Source organism: Saimiri boliviensis, chromosome 9, assembly GCF_048565385.1.
Source record: "Saimiri boliviensis isolate mSaiBol1 chromosome 9, mSaiBol1.pri, whole genome shotgun sequence".
NCBI lineage: Eukaryota > Metazoa > Chordata > Mammalia > Primates > Cebidae > Saimiri > Saimiri boliviensis.
The window spans coordinates 46,943,506-46,953,691 of NC_133457.1; the positions used below are offsets into that span (position 1 = coordinate 46,943,506).

At 47.2% G+C, this 10,186-nt stretch overlaps 1 protein-coding gene across 4 annotated transcripts in view; it reads right to left on the reverse strand.

Annotated features, from left to right (window-relative positions):
• OSBPL10 (oxysterol binding protein like 10) overlaps positions 1 to 9,701 on the reverse strand; it is a 325,696-nt gene extending 315,995 nt beyond the window's left edge. For all 4 annotated transcript variants that reach the window (XM_039480176.2, XM_074405790.1, XM_039480174.2 and 1 more), the window contains exon 1: positions 9,418 to 9,701. In XM_039480176.2, coding sequence (XP_039336110.2) covers positions 9,418 to 9,698 — 281 coding nt within the window. In that variant the 5' untranslated portion in view covers positions 9,699 to 9,701. The remainder of the gene's footprint in view (positions 1 to 9,417) is intronic.
• Positions 9,702 to 10,186: the final 485 nt, after the last annotated feature.

A 10,186-nucleotide genomic window follows, 5' to 3' on the forward strand; every position in this document is an offset into this window, starting at 1 on the left:
TGTCTCCAGAGAGAGCACCAACATCTTGTCCCACCAACACCTTGATCTGGACCCAGTGAAACTGATTTGAGACTTTTGGCCTCCAGAACCTTAAGACAATAAATTTGTGTTGTTTTAAGACACGAAGTCTGCGGTGATTTGTTTTAACAGCCGTAGGACACTACCACAGACCGGAAGCCTTAAATCCAGTATGACCTCCGCCAGCGGTCCACGTTCTCCCAAAAGTAACTCAAACTTCTAATAAATATTCAAATTCATAAAAGTCATTTTTTAGAAATAAAAATCAGACAAGGTCCCCATGATCAGACGCAGGCAAAGATTTCCTAAACAGGAGTCAAAAAAAAAAAAAAAAAATGATAAAAAGAAAAAAAATCAAAAATGTGACCACATTAAAACTAACAATCATGGCCCAGCAAGGTGGCTCATGCTTGTCATCCCAGCACTTTGGGAGGTAGAGGTGGGTGGATTACTTGAGGTCAGGAGTTTGAGAGCAGCCTAGCCAACACGGTGAAACCCGATCTCTACTAAAAATACAAAAATTAGCCTGGCATGGTGGTATCTGTAGTCCCAGTTACGTGGGAACCTGAAGGAGGAGAATCGCTTGAACCCAGGAGGCAGAGGTTGCAGCAAGCCAAGATGGTGCCACTGCACTCCCATCCTGGGCAAAAGAGGGAGACTCTAACTCAAAAAGTATAAATAAATAAAATTAAATTAACAATTCATGTTTATCAAGACATAAGATGAAACAGCAAACCACAGAGAGAAAGAAGTGTGAAATAGTTCAGCTACTTTGGAAAACAATTTAGCGCTTTCTACATAGGATGGACACTTCTAATACTACATATTTACCCCAAAGAAATAAAAGCATGTGACCACACAGAGGCTTGCACACAATAGCAGCTTTATCTGTAATAGTCAAAAAACTGGAAACAACTCAAATGTCCTCCTACAGGTAATGGATAAACAGACTTTGGCACATCCACAGGACATAATACCTGCAGAATGCACTGAGTCTCCGTATCTGCAGTGCCCAGGCTCATGTGTTCAGGCAGCCAGCAAAGGACACGTACCCAGAAGACACAAACATCTCTTAAAAGGAGAACAAGGCAGACACCCAATAGCTACGTGGGCAAAGGACTTAAAGAGCAACTTGCAAAACATGACCTCCAAAGGGCCAATTAATACATGCAAACATGCCGGGCACGGTGGCTCAAGCCTGTAATCCCAGCACTTTGGGAGGCCGAGGCGGGTGGATCACAAGGTCGAGAGATCGAGACCAACCTGGTCAACATGGTGAAACACCGTCTCTACTAAAAATACAAAACATTAGCTGGGCATGGTGGCGCGTGCCTATAATCCCAGCTACTCAGGAGGCTGAGGCAGGAGAATTGTCTGAACCCAGGAGGCGGAGGTTGCGGTGAGCCGAGATCGCGCCATTGCACTCCAGCCTGGGTAACAAGAACGAAACTCCGTCTCAAAAAAAAAAAAAAATACATGCAAACATGCTCAACCTCACTGGTCATCAGGGAAAGGCAAATGAAAATTGGATTACATGAAATGAGGCGATATCAAGTGCGGATGAGAATGTGGTACACGCAGAACTCTCTCTACACACTTTTGGTGGAAGTATTAATGCGTACCACCACTACGAAAAACTCTGCTAGTATCTAATACGCTGGACATGAGCAAACTCCTCAGTGCATAGCCGCAGAAATGCATACATATGCTCTCCAAAACACACATACTAGAATGTTCACAGCATTTTGACCCTATGAATAGGGTCAAAAACTGAAAAGAACTCAAATATCAACCTACAATAGACACATGTATTTAGTATATTCATACGATGGAATACCAAATAGCAATGAAAATAAACAGACCACAACTATACACAGAAACATGCGTGAGCCTCCCAGACATAATGTTAAGAGAAAGAAGCCAGACACATAGATCATGCATCATATAACACTCAGTTCAAAAGGAGGCCGAACCACTCTACCGTGCTGAGGTCAGAACAGTGGTTACCTTACGCGGAGAGATACTGTAAGGAGGGGGACTGTGAGGGTCAGGGATGTTTTGGCAGCTGTCTCTTAATCTGGGTGTGTTCCATTTATGAAAATCATTGAACTGCGCATGTGTATGATTTGTGTACTTTTCTGAATGTAGATCAGACTTCAGATTTACCCTCGAAACTCAGAGTTACATAGATGACATGAAAAGGCATGAGCAGCTTTTCTTTTTCTCAAGAAGTTTTTCAAACTGCAAAACAGACCCAAGTTCACCTTAGGAAAACAGAACGGAGAAGATCATGGAAATCGCCCACAATCCCACCAAGCAAAGAAAACCATTTTGGTGTGAATCTCCTCAAACACACATACACTTTCAAAGGAGGGGGAGGGCAGATTCTACAGGGAATGTTAATACGAAGCAGGTGCTCAATAAATATGTTGAACCGTAAGTGAATAAGCAATATTAAACACTGTTTTGTAACCTAGGCAACCATCCCTTTCATAATTACTATCAATGAAACTATCTAGCATCCCTAAAGGATTTTAGCACGCAGCCTCAACACACTGGCAGACTAGACAGGAAGATACGCAGATACTTCCCATGTACACGCAGACAAGAATACAAAACCCAGAGCAGTGACTTTCAACCCTGGTATCACCAGTTCCCTCTAAAATTATTGGGCTACAAAAAAAAAAAAAAAAAAAAAAAAAAAAAAACCACTCATTTTCATTCAAGGTGACTTTAAAAATTAATATATACCCCAGTGATGCCTTAATTTGGGATAAGTGGGCCAAAAACGCTGGGGGCTAAACACTAAACACTCAAAGTATGTTGTTCATCCAGATCACGTCAAAAGCAAGTCCTGGATATTTGGTCACTAACGGCTCCTAGTGGGTAACTTGTAGTGGGCCCTAAATCAGGGTGGCCATGTCTCAAGAAGTCACACTCCCTGACCCAGAACCAAAGACTGTTTGCAGAGGGCAGGACAGGTGATAAACACAGCAACAGAAGGACAAGGTGACGAGCTGGTACAGAACCAAGACTTCCGGTATTAACAATAGCTATCACTGGCTCAAACAGAACTAAGCCCTGGTTTCCTTCTCTGTCATTTATTCATTTTCTTATCCAGTCGATAATATTTGCTCTACTCTTACTGTATACCAGACCCTGTTGTCAACACTGGAGATACAGCTGTAACAAAGATAGACAAAATTGTCTGTCCTCAGGGAGCTTATACTCTAGTGTGGAGAGACCAAAAAAGTGAAATATAAAGCATGCCTGACGTAGCAAGGTGTATGGAGAGATATAAAATAGGAAAGGAAGTTAGGAATTACAGGCTGGGAAGGGGAGCCGTGAATGTTTGGTGTCAAGCTTTAAAAGGATCCCTTCAAAATGAAGTAATCATCTCTTCCCAAAGAACTCTGATAATTACGTTAATGTGGTCCCAGGGTAACCACAGCACTCAGAATAAAAACCAAAAATTTTATGGACCAGAAAGTGTCCACCTAAAAACAGACAAATTGAAGATCCAATAATAGCTACCACTTCTTGATATCTTGCTATGTACTGTCCTCAGTCACTTACACCGGTAATCTCATTTAATCTTCACATTGAACTATCGAAAAGAGTAACATCATTTTCCACATTTAACAGAAGAGAAAACAGAGGCCCAGTGCAATTAAAGAGCTGGCCCACAGTCACACGTGTGCTAAGTGTTGATGTCAGGATTTGAATCCAGGCCAGCCGCGGTGGCTCAAGCCTGTAATCCCAGCACTTTGGGAGGCCGAGGCAGGTGGATCACAAGGTCAAGAGATCGAGACCATCCTGGTCAACATGGTGAAACCCCATCTCTACTAAAAATACAAAACATTAGCTGGGCATGGTGGCGCGTGCCTATAATCCCAGCTACTCAGGAGGCTGAGGCAGGAGAATTGCCCGAACCCGGGAGGTGGAGGTTGCAGTGAGCTGAGATCGCGCCATTGCACTCCAGCCTGGGTAACAAGAGCAAAACTCCGTCTCAAAAAAAAAAAAAGATTTGAATCCAAAGTCCACACTAGTCTTCCTCCCCAAATAAACGTCTACCTTAGGGGCAGAGTCTTGCTCTGTTGCCCAGGCTGGAGTGCAGTGGTGTGATCACAGCTCAATGCAGCCTTGACCTCTTGCGCTCAAGCAATCCTTCCACCTCCGCCCCCTGAGCAGCAGTGACTACAGGCCCAAGCCACCATACCTGGCTAATTTTTATATTTTTATTTTGTGGAGACATGGTTTCACCATGGTTCCCAGCCTGGTCTCAACCCCTGGGCTCAAACGATCCTCCCACCTCAGCCTCCCAAAGTGCTGGGATTACAGGTGTTAGCCAACACACCCAGAAAGCGTCCGCTTAAAAACAGACAAAGTCTTCCTTACTCCTAGCCAAGATGTGTCCCTGAGCATTTTAGTGAGTTCTTACAACCCCACCAATCACCGAAAAAAGAATTGGAGGTGGATTCCACATTCGCAGTGTCTTCTTTTCTCCAAATAAGATAAAGGGAACGGTGATGGAAACCCTTAGCTATTTAACAGTTTCTGGGTCCAATTAGAAATTATTTCCTCAAATACTTGATATTATGAGCAAAATAGTTCCATTTTGGTTTGACAGTAAAGTTTGCCTTAGGGCAAATGAGAGTTCATGCAGCCAGTTTCTTTTTTTTTTGAGACAGAGTCTTGCTCTGTCACCAGGCTGGAGTGCAACGGTGCAATCTTGGCTTGCTGCAACCTCCGCCTCCTGGGTTCAAGCAATTCTTCCGCCTCAGCCTCCTGAGTAGCTGGGACCACAGGTGCGTGCCACCATGCCCAGCTAATGTTTTTGTGTGTTTTTAGTAGAGACGGGGTTTCACCATGTTGATCAGGATGGTCTCGATCTCTTGACCTCGTGATCCACCCACCTCAGCCTCCCAAAGTGCTGGGATTACAGGCGTGAGCCACCGGGCCCGGCCCATACAGCCTGTTTCTTACAAGGCACAGTAGGCAACTCAAACTGAACACAGTCCAAACAGAACTCTTGGCCAAGCGCCACCCTCCCCACAAACACATCCCTCTCCTGTGATCCTCATCTCCACGAAGGACATCTCAACCTCCCAGCGTCTCAGGCCCACAAATCAAGAGTTATCCTTGCCCGTCTCGCACCGCCACATCAAATTCATCAGCAATTTCCATCCTCTCCATACCAGATCTATCCCTTCTCTGCAATGCTCTGCCGACCGCCACTCCAAGCTGCCAGCATCTCTTCCCTGGACCACTCACGTGGGCTCCTAACTAGTCTTCCAGCTTCATGCTTTGGCCCCTTGAAAATCTCATCTCTACACAGCTGCCGGGGTGACCTAGTAAGTGTCACTTCCCTTCCTAAAATCCTCTGGGCCACCAGAACCCAGTCCGAAATTGTCATCTTGGCCACCGAGGTGCTATGTCATCTGCCTCCCCAAGTTCTTGAGGTCTACTCTTCCCTGGGTTCAGGGTGTGTGAGTGATAAGATGGGTTTAATGAGGCTGGCCGCGGTGGCTCACGCCTGTAATCCCAGCACTTTGGGAGGCTGAGGTGGGCAGATCACGAGGTCAAGAGATCGAGACCATCCTGGCCAATGTGGTGAAACCCCATCTCTACTACAAATACAAAAATTAGCTTGGCATAGTAGCGCGTGCCTGCAGTCCCAGCTGCTCAGGAGGCTGAGGCAGGAGAATTGCTTGAAGCAGGGAGGTGGGAAGTTGCAGTGAGCCGAGATCATGCCATTGCATTCCAGTCTGGTGACAGAACAAGACTGTCTCAAAAAAAAAAAAAAAGATGGGTAATAAGAGAGTGCTCTAAATTAAAATGTGGATAGCAGTAAAGACACTAAACTCACCCTTAAAATTATTCCTGCAAATACTTCCCTTTATCTCATCACCTCTTTTTAATCCTCATAGCACTTGCCACTTCATGGATTCATTGTAAGGCCATCCTGTAAATCTATACAACGTTATTACGCCTGAAATATTTTCTTTAAATATCTGTAATAATGAATTACAGAAAGCCGTTAATGCATGCTTTCCCCGTATTCTAAGTATTTCACATTCTGATCCGGGGAGTGTGAGTCGAATGTCCTGAACTTCCTCTCCTGAGTTGAGCATGTTCCGATCATGCTGTTTTCTTTCCTGTGACGTCTCTTTATTCATTTATTTCGTGTTCTGGCCCAAACTGCCTTCCTAAGGGCATGAGGATGAGGCTACAAATAAAGGCAGAATATGATGCCAAACGTTAAAAGAGAAGCTTTACAGCCACTTGAGGACGTGCAAGAGGATACCAGGGTACAGACTGTTAGTGGGTGATCGGTGTTAAGTCCTGGGAGCTGGTGAAGAGCATTAGAATTGCACAGCAGCCTGAGAGGTCAAACCAAGAACTTGGTAGCTATAGATTTGTCATTAACTGTGGGCACTTTGAAAAGAACTGCCAAAGGAAGATGCCATGAGGCCCATAAGGAAAGGCAGCATGAATCAGCCGGTTACTTGTCATTAAGGCATTTCCCTGGACAAGGAGAAGGTGGTAGCTCCAGGTCCTGGAACAGTACCTGGCACATAGTAGGTGCTCAATAAAACAATCTCTGAATAGATAAATTAATTGAACAAATGAATGCATTTTCAAAGTCTCTATTTTTATCCTCTTCTCTCTTCCTTTTCACTAACCCACCTCTCCCTTCATAAGACCCTTCGAGAAGGGAGAATTTTGCAATCACAGAGTCATCGTAAATCTTCTCCCAACTACTAATGGACCCTCAGCCATCGTTCAGAGAGCACAATGTGGGAAACAGAAACCCTGACACTGAGATGTTAACAATTATAGACAATGCTTACGGAGTCAGTGGTAGACTTGGAAAACAGGTGTGGTAAGAACAAACATTGGCAGCTATAAATCACAGTAAACAAACTCAAATGTCTCACTTAAGTGAGACATCACTTAAGCATGCTCAGAAGTGTACATAACACCACATTTCACCCAGGTAGCCTGCAATCACGTAGGTATTACTGTCATTAAGCATGCCTCTTCTCAATCTTACCTCCAATCTAAACACCAAAATGGGTTTAAAATAATGCAAAAGAAAGTTACTCCAGTGCCTCCTAAGTCCACTCCAAAGAGTAAATCCTTTAATACACATTGCAGGTAAAAAAAAAAAATTGTTCCCCAGAAAGTAAATAATAAAATAACTGAAATCCAGGGTAAAAGCTCTGTTGGCCTCATAATCTACTTGAAAAAAGGCTATTAAAAGCGATTGCTCAACACACCAACAAAATGCTGTCACTGACAAGATCCCTTGAGTTGCCATTAATGAGACATAATTAGCAAGAACTGGAATCAGATTTAGTCATCTCCTATCTCCCTCTACCTACGCACTCTACCTATTCTTTTTCAGCTTTCACGAATTGAAAGGCGAAAGCGAGAGGCAACAGCGGACACTAGGACCATTTTGAGAAATAAAAGGATTCAAAAGTTAAGTGCAACTTCCACTAATATAGTAACACATCTCCCAGGAAGCCCAGGTGACTCAGAAAGTCCTGTATGTAGAATATCAATACAGAAACAACTGTTCCATACTTCAAAAGTCCTTTTCCTTCAAATTCAGTTTCATGTAAATAACTGCCTGATGGCCGGGCACGGTGGCTCAAGCCTGTAATCCCAGCACTTTGGGAGGCCGAGGCGGGTGGATCACGAGGTCGAGAGATCGAGACCATCCTGGTCAACATGGTGAAACCCTGTCTCTACTAAAAATACAAAAAATTAGCTGGGCATGGTGGCGCTTGCCTGTAATCCCAGCTACTCAGGAGGCTGAGGCAGGAGAATTGCTTGAACCCAGGAGGCGGAGGTTGCGGTGAGCCGAGATGGTGCCATTGCACTCCAGACTGGGTAACAAGAGCGAAACTCCGTCTCAAAAAAAAATAAAAAATAAAAATAAAAATAAAAATAAAATAACTGCCTGATATGTTTTGGATGGAAGCAAATCTGAACATTTCCCAACAATCTACAGGAAGAAATAACCAAGTAAGCAGTCCACACAGCAGAGATAAGCAACTTTCCAGGGTATGATTTAAATCTCACAAACATCCTTAAAAGCCCCAAGTCTATTAAAATCTGGGGACCATTAAATAAGCAGAACAAAATATCCCACCAACCACATCTCCAAAAAGCATTGTTCTCCTCTCATGGGACATTTGTATTTCCCTCTGGCTTGCTTTTGAAAAACAATTTAAAACAAAAACAAAAACAAAAACAAAAAAACAGTAAACAGCAGTGCCACATCTGTCCCTGTCTTCCTCACGATGGCAGATCTTACACGCACTACCACCATTCCAAACCATTCCAAGTCTCCTACGCCCCTTCCTCGCCAGCTCCATCCTTCCGCGTGTGTATAACTAGGCTTCTCAACTGTGAGGGGGAAGTGAGCAGGAAACTCCAAAAGGGACCTGAAGAGGAAATAATGATAATAATGTAAACTGCTATTAATATTAAAAGGGAGGAGGGTTTTTTTTTTAGTTGGAGTCACACTGTCGCCTGGGCTGCTGCAACCTCCACCTACCGGGTTCAAGCGATTCTTCTGCCTCAGCCTCCGAGTAGCTGGGATTACAGGCACCCGCCACCACGCCCGGCTAATTTTTTGTATTCTTAGTAGAGACGGGATTTCACTATGTTGGCAGGGCTGGTCTCGAACCCCTGACCTCGTGATCCGCCCGCCTCGGCCTCCCAAAGTGCTGGGATTATAGGCGTGAGCCACTGCGCCCAGTCTCCTTCTCTTTTTAAGCAAAACTTCCATTACAGAGATCGGTGGTTGCAAGGCACAAACTGGGGCGGGGGTGTGTACGGTCTCCCAGGATGACAAGTGGCAGATTTTTGTTGATGGTGGTGGTGTTCGGAAGCACCAAACTTTAAAATGAACTGTGTTACGCAGAGAACTGCTGTCATCGAAGCAGACGTGCTAACGCTTTTTAACACAGACACAAAGCACGCCCCTTCTGCCTCCCTTTCCCAATCATTCTTCAGAGGTGTGGGAAACCGCGGGCAACCAGAGCACCGAGACCAGCACGCTCCTCCTGCCACTCCAGTCTCTGCAGGTGCCAGCACAGAAGAAAACCAGGGCTCTCGCCTCCCTCCCCGCTACTGCGGTGCGGTCCCGGGGTGGGGCCACAGCGCGCCCCATCCTGGGCACCCCACCTGAAGGGGAGCAGGGACGCAGGAAGGGCACCGTACGGAGGTATCACCAGTTTCGCTGAGGGCACAATCGCGCGCGCGCGCGCGAACAGACACACACACACACACACACACACACACACACACACACACACACACACAAACACACAGCGGCGCGCGAGGCGGGGCGCGCAGTGGCGCGGGCGGCTGGCGCGTTACCTGTTCTGCCAGCCCTGGAGGAGGTTGGTGTATTTGCTGAGCACGCCCTCGAGCGCCGGCTCCCTCCTGCGGCCGCCTCCTCCGGACGGGCTAGCGGCCACCGAGCCCGGGCTGCTGCGGCTGCCCCCGCCACCAAGCCCGGCCGCCGCCGACCGGCTGGAGACCCCTCGGCCCGCCAAGGAGCAGGAGGGCGAGGAGCCCGCCGAGGTGGCACGGCTGCTGCTGCGGCTGCTGCTGTTGCTGCCCCCGCCGCCGTCTGCGCCCTGGGCCGCCCTCTCCATGATCCGTGCGCGCCCGGGACGCGGGTGCTCGCCGCGGTAGCGGCCGCGGCACGGCGGCAGCAGCGGCGGCGGCGGCGGCGGCTGCTACAGCTCCGTGCGCCCGGGCCGCGCGTGGCTGCTCCAAATCCCCGGGAAATGCCTGACTCATACAGGAGGAAAAGGAGGAGGAGGCGAAGGAGAGCCGGGAAGGAAGCCAACGGGGCTGGATGCAGCTGCAACCGCCCCTCCTCCCGCCGCGGCCAGGGCCGGCCCCTCCCTCCGCACTAGTTTCTCGGGCAAGTTCGGAGCCGGTGGCAGGCTAGGCGAGCCCTTTTCGGGTTCCTCCTCCTCTTCTTCCTTGTCCCCGCGGCGTCTCAGGCCCTGGGGACACTCTAGGAGGCCGATCTGCAAGGTGGGCACGCCCTAAATCCACGCCGAGTCACCCTCGCATTCCTTCTGCCACCCTCTCAGGATCCGAAGGGACGAAAGGGAATCTCTGCGCGTCACTC